The sequence below is a fragment of the Ictidomys tridecemlineatus genome, chromosome 13 (genome assembly GCF_052094955.1).
Source record: "Ictidomys tridecemlineatus isolate mIctTri1 chromosome 13, mIctTri1.hap1, whole genome shotgun sequence".
NCBI lineage: Eukaryota > Metazoa > Chordata > Mammalia > Rodentia > Sciuridae > Ictidomys > Ictidomys tridecemlineatus.
In genome coordinates, this window is record NC_135489.1 from 89,130,485 (window position 1) to 89,143,411 (window position 12,927).

A 12,927-nucleotide genomic window follows, 5' to 3' on the forward strand; every position below is an offset into this window, starting at 1 on the left:
GGCACTGGACACCATGTTGGGAGGAATAGGGGCTCTAGGAGGTTCGACAGGCCTGTGCTGCCCCAGGGTCCTTGGGCTGTGCATGGGTGTCCCCTGCAGCTTGCAGCTGACACATCCTAACAGCAGGCCAGCTCAAGTTCCCTTCCTCCTGCACCATGGCTGCAGGAAGGAAGCCGGTGCCCCAGGAGGAGCGTCCGCCCGCTGGGTTACGGGTGGAATAAGGCTGCTTCAGCCCTACCAAGCTCCTTCCACTCCATCCACCAGCAAGACGCTGTCCAGCACTGGGGTGAGGTCAGGGGCAGGCACAGGCCGCCTAGGTAAGAACCTGACTGGGGAGGTGGCCAGGCTCAGGCCCCAAGTGCTGACCAGGGAAAGCCCCTCCTCCACTGAGCGTCCTCCTCATGCACTTCCCCAGGTCCCAGGCCCCCACTCGTGCCAGCGGGTGGTTGACGACTGTAGGACCGCCTTGTGCCAAGAGAGGGGGCACTGTGAACTGCCGCAGGAGGCCCTGCCCACAGTAGAGGCCCTGCCACAGGGGAGGCCCCATGTCAGCGTTTCTCAAGTAGACCTTGGCAGAGCCGAGTCAGCAGGCGCTGGCTCCTGCGCCCTCCCACAAAAGCCAAGACTTGGGCAGACCTGCGTGGCAGAGAACGGGGGCTATCGGGTTCCTCGGAGTCCACTGCCACCTTATGCCCCAGGAGGGCTCATCTGGGTCCCTGCTACTCTGCCACACAGGGGCAAGAACTGCCAGCCAACTTGCCAAGCACGCTGGCTTCCACAAAGGACCCCAAGAGGAAGCAGCCTCATGTTCTCAAATCTTTTCTTGATTAGAAAACTCTGAAGTCCATTCGGAGCGACCCCAGGGTGGTGGGGAGCAGGGGAGCCCCGCGACCCCTGGAGTGAGCCACCCACTCTGGAGGCCCTTTCCTGATCCGTGAAGGTGCCTTTCCACACCCTTCCAGCCTGTCCTTTGTCTCAGGACCTTGTTTGGGTATTTTTTGCCACAGGGAAGCCTCTATCTTGTCAATGTCACCACTTTCCTCAGTGGCTTCTGTGGTCCTGGGTCTGACTGAGGTCATGGTGCAGGGTCACCCTCGTCCAAGCTCAACTCTGCAGTTCGCCTGTCTTCTCCGACTTTAATGGTTTTGTTATTTGACATCTGAATCTTTATTCCATTTTGAATTTATCTTGTCTGATTTTTCACCTGTGACTAGCTAATCATCCACTGATTTAAGTATCATCTTTATCATAAACTAATTTCCCTGTCTATTTCTCCTCACCTCTTGGTCCTCCGGGCTGTTTGCCGATCCTTTGGTCCGGTCTGGGCAGCGCTGTCAATAATTTACTACTGAACCTGAAGGGATAAGTTCCCCTTCAACACTATGTTTAGTTTTCTACCTGAATTTTAGGATCGTTCTACAAAACCTCTTTTACAAGAGTCATTTTTGTTATTTGATGGATACCTTAGCAGATTCACACATCAATTAGAGCAGATGGACATTTTTACAATACTCCAGTGTCCTATCCAAGGAAGAGGTACCCATTTCCACTGAAGGCTTCTTTTATGCCCTATGGGAAAGTTTTATCTATTTAGATTTGGCTCATTTCTTGCTAAATTCATTCCTAAGATTTGCAAGTCTTCAAAAAATTTTATACTATATACATGCCAATAATTGATCATTGGGTATTATAAATTTGTATTACTGGTGTCATGAAAAGCTTAATTTCTAATGTTTTTTCAAGTTGGTTTGTGTGTAGGTAAAGAGCAGATGCTCTATTCCAACAGATATTCAGGATAATCTTGGTTTTACTAACCCGGCTAGCAATTAAGGAAATTCCCACGAAAACAAGGACCTCACGTAGACTGGCCAAGAGGGAGCTTCGCTGCCCGCCAGCCACAGCGTGCAGAGGACTCCACCCAGCAGTGGCAGGGCCTCGCAACGCCAGAGCTCGCAGGGTTCACTGCAGTGCCCACTTCTGCCAAGATGCTTCCAGGTACCTTGGAACACGCAGAAAAGTCCTTGTTTTTCCCAGAAAATCAAACACCCAAGTTAAAAAACAAAACACCTGGATACTAAGAACAAGGAGATGGACAGAGGAAGACCAGGACCCTGCAGTCCTCCTGGACTCAGCCTTCTAGACAGCCTGGGGCCTGGTTTCCCAGAGCGAGTACACTGACCACCTGTGCCAGCAGTTATCTGGGGCTGGCTAGGCATGAGGATCTGGTGCTCCTGAACTACCCCATCAGACTTCTCAAGGGCAAGCCCCACATTCCAGCAGCTCCCACCCGCTGCCCACTAAGGGGGTGGACTGCAAAGTGTCGGGTCTGATGAAGTCTGCACTCTACCCACTAGTAACCGGACCCTGTGAATCGAGAGTTTGGACCTCTGAGCCAAGGCAACTCTGTGAAGGACACGGCGAGGCATCTGCTGCTCAGCCCCATTTTGCAGGCAGAAGAATGCAAGGACAATGCACTTGAGCCTTTCCCAAGACAGATCTGGTGGCTTCCAGCAGTATGTCACACTTCCAGAGTTCCATCCTGGCAGTGGCTAGGCACTTACATTCCGCCTCTCTCCTGGAACATGACAGAACGCCTCCTTTAAAACTCCCCCTGTGCTTTCACTCTCTCCCAGGCACAGCCCTGTTCAAGGTCAAGTTTAACAGACTGGCCAAGCCAGCCTGCGCAACACGGTCACAGTGAGCAGAGACAGCTGAGTGCCCAGTGGGACCCTTGTCCATCAAAACCATCCCACTGGCTTAAGGTACTGCAGCCTGACACCTTGGGAGTCGTCCACAGCATCCCATCAGAGTCGAGTGTTCAGAGGCAGGTTAGGGGACCCCATGCAGGGCCTCCCAGCCTTCCCTCCCCAGCACCCACCCGGTGGGCAGTCAGAGCTCACTACGCTCCCGCCAGCCTGTATTGTCCCTAAATATGCAAAAAACATTTGTGTAACTAACACAGGGTTGAGGCAACTGAGAAGAACCAAATCTCTGCTAAAAATGCTAGTGCTTACGACATGAACTGGTTTACCCACCAGTGGAATGACAACTGAAATGGTTTTCTTTTAAAGAACAAAGAATAATTACTACCTTCACAGAAACAGTCTGACTGGACAATGACCCACCTCAATCATCTGAGCCCTTCACCTGTCCTGGGTGCCCGGAAGAAGGTCGGTTCCCACGAGTCCTGCCTGCTTAACACCCTGTGTGGGAGCTGCTGACCACAGCCCCGCCCTGGTGTCAGGTTCTGGTCTCAGGCCTGTATGGCCTGTTTCTCATGGAAAACACCAGCATTTGGAATCGTGCAGGATTCCATGAACGTAAAACAGGGTTCTCTTGGGGGCCTTGGCCGTTCCTTGGCTCCTTAACAGCCTTTCTCCAGGCAGAAGTTTAGGCTGGTCCTGAAGAGGCCAGAGAATCCTGGACAGAGCAGGGAGCTCCAAACCCCCAGCAGGATCAGACGGGCTCCGTTTCCCCTCTTGCTGGCTTGGGGATTACTGCTGGTCATGGGTCCCATTTGTACTTTATTTCTTATGAGACGCAGGCTGGCAGGAAGGTCAAGATCGCAGGCTCTGGAACACATGACTGCCCCTCCCCCCAGGTGCTCTGGGCTTGGTTTCCTCGTGGCTAACGCGGGGCACAGGAGCAGCCTTGGTGCCCTCCCCGACCTGGAAAGCAGCAGGGGCACCCAGCTTGGGCAGGGCATTGGGGCAGGCAGGAGCGGGCCACTCTCCACCTGGTGCCTCAGTGTCACAGAAGAAAGCGCCATGTGCCGTGACGCGGCCTCCAGACCAGTGGTCAGCCGCGACGTGCTCCAACGCGTACTTTCTAACATTTGGGATACATCAGATCTTTATTATCCAGCATCTCAAATTCTGTTATTTGGTTTGTGTAATTAGTAATAAAAATTTTCCTATGTCCATTTTTTAGCCCACTCCCAAGACTGGAATACATTTTGGAGTCAAGTGAAAGCAATATAATTCTTATTTTCCGCTAAAAAAAATGTGTATTTCCAAAAATGTTTTTAATCTGTTGAAAATGTAGCATCACTCCCAAATGTGGAGCAACAGAGGTGCTGCCCGGGGTTAGCTGCACAGCCCCCAGGAATCCAGACAGTTTTCACTGCCCGCCAAAAGGCTGGCAAATGGGTGTCCTCCAACTAGCGGTGTCTCCTGAAGCATCAGGAGCCCAGGGCCCCACAGGCTCTGGAGGAGACGGTGCCCAACAGGTAGCAACAGCTGCCACCGTTCTGAGTGAAGGGGAAGCAGGGGCAGGAGCCCTCCTGTCCAGCACAGTGGCCACTGGAGACCCATTCCCTGTGCCCTTCCTAACCTCTCAGCCAGCAGGGCGACGACCCTCCCGATCACACGTACCATGTTCACCCCCTGCTCCACCTCCTCCCAAAGCTGCTTCCCTCCAGCCAGGCACAGGGGCGCACGTCTGTGATCCCAGGGGCTTGGGAGGTCGGGGGCAGGAGGATCACGAGTTCAAAGCCAGCCTCGGCAATTCATCGAGGTGGTGAACAACTCAGTGAGACCCTGTCCCTAATAAAATACAAAATAGGGCTGGGGGTGTGGCTCAGTGGTCAAGCACCCCCGAGTCCGATCCCTGGTACCAAAAAAAAAAAAGGTCCTTCTCTTCTTTTCTTGTTATTGAGCCACAGAAACAGGTTTCCTGACTGAATGACCGAGGGATGGTGGGACAAAGCCCCTTCTCCCTGCCCTCGGCTGGCCACAGCCTCCAGTCCAGGAGGGACATTCTCCACTCAGGGACAGCACCCCAAGGGTCCCCCCTTAGAGCTAGAGACACCCCAGTGCTGACATAAGTCCCTAGACCACGAGTCCACTCCTCAGGGAAGAGGCCAGACCGGTGTCCGCCGGGCCTCCTGGGCTGCCTTTGCTGGGAGCTCGGGTCCTGGCAGAGGGCTACCCACCGGCAAGGCTGCCCAGGAGGACCAGCTCCGCCCATAGCCTTGCTGGGAGACCTTCCCCACTCCCCCGGGAAGACAGAACAAACAAGGCTTGATGCCCTCCACTGGCCGTCTCCTGCACCCTCCCTCACCCCTCCTGACTCGCAGCCCAATGCTACGGAACCAGGAAGTGCCCACAGACCCTGAGTGTGACGAGCTGCTCCCAGGAGCATCCACTGGACAAAGGCCAGTGCCCCAAGGAAGAGCCCACACCTGGAAGTCCAGAAGGCCCGGCGCAGGGTGTGGACCCAAGGAGATGAGGCCAAGCCTGGGCACAGGGACAGGCCTGCTCCAGGAGGGCTGGGCAGCAGTTTCCCCAGGAGACGGACTGTGGTGGCGGCTATGAGTGGAGCCTTGCTCACAGAGTCGACCTTGACCCCAGAGGAAGGGTGAGGGGTCATTCTGCTGAAGGCTTGGGTAGGGAGAGGCTGCCCCTTCTTTGACCCGACACTGGAGGTCCTGGCCCTCTGACAATCCGAGCAGATGTTTCCTGAAGTACCTGCTGCCCCTTCATGGACACTGCACGGCCAGGTGACCCTAATCCCTTGCCTGTGCCCAAGACAACCAGGGAGGGGCTGGGTGTCGGCTGCAGCCTGCAGGGCCTCATCCTGACAGAGGCAGGCAGACCGGCCCGGCTGGTTCCCCTGAGGGCCATCGAGGTGAGAGCCCCAGGAAGAGGGGCGGGGCAGCTGGGCTGTCCTCCTGCTGTGGGCATGGACAGTGCTGGCCTGCTTCAGTTCTCCCGGGGTCTGAAGGGCAGGCAGTGGGGCCTGCAGTCAGAGCCCCTGGCAGAGCTGGGCTAGATCTGGGACGGCCTCCTTCTCTCTCCCACCCACTCCTCTCACCTAAGGCAATGCTCTCCGCGTCTGGTCCCATCTGTGGACACTTGTCGAAGGATCACTAAAAATGGCTGAGTTCCCTGCCTCCCTCTTGTGTGAGTGACAGCTTCTGGAGCTGGATCCTGGAACTTTTAACAAGTGGCCTGTGGATTCGGAAGTTAATGAACCTTCTAAAGCCCAGAGGCAAGGTCACCCATTTCTTCTCTCTCAGCACTCGATTGCCCCACTTTCCTGCCAGGCCCAGGACAAGGCTCCCAGCCCTTCTGAGAGGCTTTTTTCCTATGAGACCCCTGGCCACGCTGCGGGCAGGGAGCGAGACAGGCCGGCGGAGCAGTGCCAGCTCCTGTCTGCTCCCTGTCGGCTCTATGCACACACAAGTCTCCAGGTTCTGAGATCTAATCACCGCTGGCCCAGCAGCTGGGAGAGAGGCCCCTCCACCTGTGTCCTCTGGAGCAAGCACATGATGCACACTGACCCCTGAGCGGGCTCCTTCTCTGCCCGGCACTGTGCTCTCAGATGCCTCCAACAGTGGAGCCCGGTTCAGAGGCTGCTCCACTCCTGTCCCAGAACCTGTCACTCGGCGGCAGAGCTCCTCCCACAGCTGACAGACTTGTGCCATTAGAGCCTGCTGGGTGAGATCTCTCTCTCTCTCTCTCTCTCTCTCTCTCTCTCTCACACACACACACACACACACACACACACACACACACACACACACGAGTCCCTTGCAACCCCTGATGAAAATACTGTTTTCTGGGAATTACAGGAGAGCAAAGCATTTGGGGATTAGAGGAAAAGAAGGTCAAGCTCTGAATGAAGCCTGGGAGGTTTGCAGACTTGGCTGACTCCCCAGAAAACCCAGGCCAGGGGAGGTCTGCAGCAGACAGACCAGCTGGCCATCGCCCCTGTCCTGCGTGGGACGCACGACGGACAGAGGCCCTTTGGCTCACAGGCCCCACCTTTTCCTGGAATATTCCCATCTCCTGTGTTTGGGGCAGAGACCGTAGGGCGGGCCTCCTGTTGCCTGGGTGGGAGGCTTTGGTTGCTGCCTTGGGTTTCTGTTTGTTTGTTTTGCAGTGCTGAGGACCAAGCCAGGGCCAGCCTAGCAAGCACTGAACCATTGAGCCATGTCCCGCTCCTGGAGGGAGTGTCATAGCCTTCTCCTGGGTTTCCTTTGCACACTGGTGTGTGAGCTTGGCTCAATGTGTTCACAAAACTTCAGGGGAACACAGCCTGTGGGAGACCAACCTTGCACGTGACTGGGTCATACTCCCTGGCTGGGTGCTGAGGCGCTCAGTCACAGGAATGTGGCAGAACTCTCCCCATCCTTCTTGGGTTTGAGGGACTGTGTCTCGTGCATGGGTGTGTCTTGCTACAGCCCCATGAATGAAGCTACCTTCACCTGTTCCTTTGTAATATAACCCCTTGCCCTGTTTAGGATAGAATCTTCCGTGGAAGTGCCTTGGGTGTGTCCCTTCTCTTACTGTGCCCTTGGGTGTGGCTCACCCAGGTGTCAGTCAACCTGCTGACAGTGGACATCATGAAGATAGACTCAGCCCCCTGAAACCTGACCCTTGCCTCATTTGAATAGCTTCTCCTCAATAAAAGGGGTCAGCGCGTGCTCTCGCTCTCTCTCTTCCTGCGGACCCTTAAGGTCAGAGGAGCCTGTCACAGCGACTCAAACAAAAAGGTATTTGTGTCTCTTGTGTGGTTATTTTGTGCAGCCCAGTTAGCCCAGTTTTCCTGGAGTGATCCTTGTGCCTTTTAGTCTCGAGAACAGAAACCCGGCAACAGCCCCTCTGAGTTTTGCTGTATGTACAAGGGTGTGTATGTAACAGGCATATGTAGACATACCACACAAACCACTGTTCCAACATTTACTATCTTATCTAAATAAACTTTTTATTCATTGAATTTTTAGTGAGGCAATATAGATGCACAAGCAGCTATCAAAAATAATACCAAGAGATTCCTTGCACTTTTGCCGTTTCCCAACAGGGTCACATTTCACAAAACCATCAAGAAAAGATGTCAGCACTGAGACCCTGTCCCGTGCTGTCTTCCCAGGTTTCCTTGTGTCCACTGGTGGGTGTCAAGTTCTGTACAGTCCTATCACCTGGCAAGGGCATGTTGCTGGTGTTAAGTCTCAGGACTCTTTAGCCTGGGCTGAGGTTGTGGCTCAGCAGTAGAGCACTCGCCTAGCACATGCGAGGCCCTGGGTTCAATTCTCAGCATCACATAAGAAATAAAATAAAGGTATTGTGTCCATTTACAACTAAGATATAAATATTAAAAAAAAAAGACTCTTTAGTCTTAGATCCTAATTTCTCTTAGGAGTTTTTCTGAAAGTTTTGTGGTTTTACATTAAAATCCATGACCCATAGATTGGCATTTGTTTTCATTTTGCCTGTGAAATTGGACCACTGGAGCTCCCTGTGGGAAAGGCTCTCCTGCCTTCCTCCCCGTCCCTCCTCTGTCAGCCAGCTGAGCGCAGCTATGCAGGGTCACTTCCGTGCTATCCCAGGGCCTCTTCGCACACTGCCTCGGTTGCTCCTGGCTACCACAGTGCGCCTGGCTACGGGACGCGGGGTCCTCCATTCTGCGTCCTCTCAGTGCTCAGCTGTCCTGGTGCCTGTGACTCAACCAATAGGCGTGACACTCTTTGTAGGGTGATGGGAAGGTTCTAGAATCACCTCTGTGAGTACTGAACTTACTGAGCCACACACTTAGAATTTTATGGATTTTGTGGTTCATAAACCATTTCAATTTAACTTATTGTTTGCAGGTAATATTGTTTAAAGGTACAAGGATCAAACTAGACTTTCTGGTTGACCTAATCAGAGGTTGAAGGAGAATCACAGAGTGATTTCCTTGCTGCATGAGCCAAAAACAAATGCCATCTAAAATGGTTTTGTGCCTGACAAGAGGTCAGTGCGAGACCTGGCAGAAAGGGCACTACCTGGGACTGTGGGCTGTGGATCAGCAGCCCTGACGTCGCCCCTGAAGGCAAGACTGGGTGGCCTTGGGTTCTCGCACAGGACCTGGGTTGTGAGTGCATCTCCAGTCGGGAGTGAGGCGGTGGGTCGTGTCAGCCAGGGATCCTGACAACCGCCCAGGCAGGAATCCGCTGGGCACCAGAATGCCGCAGAGGAGGGCACAATGCCAGTGCTCACAGGGCAGCCTTGGCTAAGAGGTGAGTGTCCACAGTGCTGGTGGCAAGGCCCGTCTCCCTGGTTGAGGAGCCACCCTGTGACAGAGCCCTCCCTGAGCCGCAGGGGCCTCTTAACTGCTTCAATATTTTGAACTTGAACCAGAGAATACCAAGCCAGGATCTCTGGAGACCAAGGCTGGGCGTCCTGGCCACCAGAGGTAAAGGCAGCCCCGCTGCCCCAGGCAGATGTTGCTGGCCGGCAAATGCCCATTTCAACTGGACGCCAGCTCTACATAACCACGAGCCCTCACCAAGGCCATTCCTCTGGGAACTATTTCCACTGGACCCTGCTCCAGCCGAGGCCACTGCCCTGCCCTGCTCCCAGGGTGAGCGGAAAGTGATCCTGCAGGTGGGGGCCGGGCAGCCTTTCCGGATCACAGCAAAGACGGCAGACATCTGAACTCAGTCCAGGGAGCTTGAGGATCGTCCAACCCCCAGGAAAACAGACAATTAAGTGGGTTTATGGCTATTACTATAAACCAACAAGATGCAACGTGATATAAGGCTTCTGAAATCCCAAAGCCGCCGAGCAATTTGTCAAATGCCTTGATACAGACCTTTGCAAGATCCATTTTCATTGCTTATTTAACTCTGGTTTGGTCAAATTTGGATTAGCAAAACCAGAAGCCTGACATAACTGTCCTTGTGAAAATAGACCACTGGACATCCTGAAATTAGATCAGGAATGGGGACCCCGCAGTCCAATGCAGCAGACCCCCCTGCCCCCCTCAGTGGGTTCAAAAACATTAAGTGGAAAATTCCAGGAAAAAATGGTTTACATTTGAATAACTTTTATTACAGGTTATGATGGTTGCATTTCGTTTCTATCCGTGGTTAGGGTCCTCTGCTGTGCTTTGTAAATAAGCTTTCCCAGAGGATGTATAGATAGGAGAAATAGAGAAATACCACCTACAGCTTCAGGCACCCACTGAAGACCGTGGACTGTGACCACTGAAGACCGAAGACCACTGCTCGGCCTTTCTTAATCCCATTCAGATAATTAAACAGCTCACTCACTAGGCTAGAGGGAGCCACTTCAAACTCCAGCTGTGTGGACTGGGTCCCTGCACCCCTCTCTGTGTGCTCTGGTGTGGATGTGACTGCGTGTGCCCCAGGGGCACAGTCCCCATGTGGGGGTGCTGAGCTGTGGGACCCTTCAGAGGCGAGGCTGACTGACGGTGGGCACCACCCCAGGGAGGGGTGAATGGAGTGCCCCACTGCACCTTCAGCCAGCTCCCGCAGGGTTAGGGCTGTGAAGAGAGAAACTGGCCCCAGCTCTGCGTGGCTCCTGTGTCACCAAGTGACCCTTCTGCACACAGCTAGTCCCTTTATGTTATGCAACAGCCACGGGACACTTGCCAGGACACCACTGTCACGTTCTTGAACCTCCAGACAAAGCTTAATAAGCCTCTTTATAGTGCCCAGCCTCAGGTATTCTAACACAGCAAGCACCAGGCAAAGGAAGCTACAGGACCCACGTCACGGGGGGCCATCGCGTAAGCTGTGCTCCTAGGAAATGCCCCAGAGCCAGACCTCCGAACCCCACAGCAATGTTCTGTGGACCAGACTATATGCTTAGGTTAAAATCCAGAATTAAAACAGGCATGGATGCTACGGAAAGTATTAAGAATTCAAATGCTCATTTTCCATATGAACGTGTTGCTAAAATTGTTAGTGGGAATGAGAATAGTAATGGAGATCGTAGCAATAAAAACGTCAACAAAACACTACAGAGATACCTGGGGTCAGGCATGTGACTGTGCTGCATATGGATTATTGGTTTGGATTTTTTTTTGTACTAGGGATTAAACCCAGGGGTGCTGAACCACTGAGCCACATCCCCAGTCCTTTTTATATTTTATTTACAAAACAGGGTCTTACTGAATTGGTTAGGGCCTCACTAAGTTGCAGAGACTGGCCTCAAACTTGTGATCCTCCTGCCTCAGCCTCCCGAGTCACTAGGATTACACCGCGCTCCACATGGTTTGGATTTTAACATTCCTCATCTCCTGGCTGTCAGATTTGCATCAATTCTCCTTGACCACATTGACCACCACAAGTGAGTAGCTATCAACTGTGTCATCACCCGGGGAGGCCAGAACCCCCAGCCAGGCAGGGAGGAGGGCAAAGGGCCAGCCCTGTGCACAGGCTTGAGCCGGCTCACCTGATGTCTGAGAGGTCACACTTGTTCCCCGCGATGGCCACCACGATGCGTTCTGGGCCATGTTCCTTCAGTTCCTTCACCCATTTCTTCAGCGTGTGGAATGAATCCTAGACCAGAGCACAAGGCAGTTGTTGAGCCAACCCACCAATGTGACATTTGGCCAAGGACAAACACCATCTCCCCATAATTTAGAGGAGACCAACGTTTTTAAGAAACTCTCATAGTCAACATTAGCTACGTGATTCCTAAACAGTCTATGGCAGTTTTCCTTTCTCCAGAATTAACACCTGGTGAGGTTCAGAAAATCACTGTAGTCGTTTTTCTATAAATAGCCTAGATTTAACGCTCTCGGGGCTGGGAGGTGGCTCCCAGGGAGAGCCTGCCTGGGGTGTGAGGCCTCATGTTCTGCCCCTGCACCGACAAACAGCTGCGGCCTTGACTCTGGTGGAGGAGCCCGCTTGCCTGCGCGGGCCTTCACCACCGTCCCTCAGGTCACAGGAGAGGGGTCAGATCTCAGGACAGCACAGTGTTACTAGAGCAAGGGCCATGCACACTGAGTGGCACTTCAGGGTTGAAGTGAAGTTGAAGAAGTCATGATCCAATTGTCCGGAAATCGGGGAAAATGCTGCCAAACTACATGCCCCTGAATTCTGCACACACTGCCCTCATCTGTGGGGGATGCACCCCAAGATCCTCAGTGGATACCTGACAGAGTGTAGTCCCAAGCCCCAGTGTTCACCCTGATTTTCCTCCACCTACATGTGCATGACGACGTTTGATTTATAAATTCACAACAGCATGGGATGATCATGACCGTGCAGTGCAATGGAAGTCATTGAAACTTAGGAAATGTCTTTCTGGAATTTTCCACTTCCTATTTTCTGATGGCAGTTGACCTTGGGTGACTGAAACTAGAGACGGGGTGACAACTGTACACAAACACAGCACACGCACCTGCGTGCGCCTGTGCCCTTGGCATTTCAAGGAGCACGATCAAAACGCTACCAGAAAATAAGTATGCAGACTTAGTGAAGCAGAGCTGAGAGAGAAACTTTTTCTTAAAATGCTGACACTCTGGAGGCAATGTCAGCAGACAAGATCTGGGGACAATATCTACAAGTGGACGGTCCAGTGTTTAGAAAGGGAGGTTCTCTGTGGTCTGATTTAGAGGTAAGTCTGAGACGCTTCATCAGGTACGGGTGACATACGCTCAAGGAGTATGTCACCACCTTGACCACCCACTAGGAGGCCTCATCCCAGGCTCCTGGCAAGACTCAACAGTGCCAGCTCTGCTGGGGTCCCCCGAGACAGGGATGTCACCACAAGAGCCCCTGGTCCTTGGCGCTCTCACCTGTTTGGTGATGTCGTACACGATCACGGCAGCGGCCGACCCTCGGTAGTACATGGGCGCCAGGGAATGGAACTGCAAGGACACAGACAGACGTTAGACCACCGACATCAACGTGTGCTTCCACTGTTGTCCCCGCAGGGTCTGCAAACTCCTCTTGGAATTCTTCCAGGGCTCCTGTTAACTTTCCTCCCCTCACCCCCACACACAGGCTTGCAGTTTCCAGACCATGAAACCTCCTCAAGAGTGCAAAACCCAAAGCCCAACAGGCATTTCAAGACAGTGATGCAGAGCTGACAAATATCCCCCGGTGAGCACTGTCCAGGGAGCTGGAGTGCTTGACCGCCCCCCCCCTTACAGAGGGACACCCCAGGCAGACCCCTTCCTCCGTATGCT

At 53.3% G+C, this 12,927-nt stretch overlaps 1 protein-coding gene and 1 long non-coding RNA gene across 6 annotated transcripts in view; one reads left to right on the forward strand and one right to left on the reverse strand.

Annotated features, from left to right (window-relative positions):
* The window catches only part of Rab31 (RAB31, member RAS oncogene family), an 87,662-nt gene that overhangs the window by 12,431 nt on the left and 62,304 nt on the right, over positions 1-12,927 (reverse strand). For all 5 annotated transcript variants that reach the window (XM_078030450.1, XM_078030449.1, XM_078030448.1 and 2 more), the window contains 2 exons: positions 12,535-12,606; positions 11,184-11,290 (listed from right to left, as the gene is read on the reverse strand). In XM_078030450.1, the coding sequence (XP_077886576.1) occupies positions 11,184-11,290; positions 12,535-12,606 (179 nt within the window). The remainder of the gene's footprint in view (positions 1-11,183; positions 11,291-12,534; positions 12,607-12,927) is intronic.
* On the forward strand, positions 4,854-7,427 carry LOC144369969 (uncharacterized). Its single transcript, XR_013429850.1, has 2 exons — positions 4,854-6,440; positions 6,575-7,427. It is a non-coding gene; the product is annotated as an uncharacterized LOC144369969 (long non-coding RNA).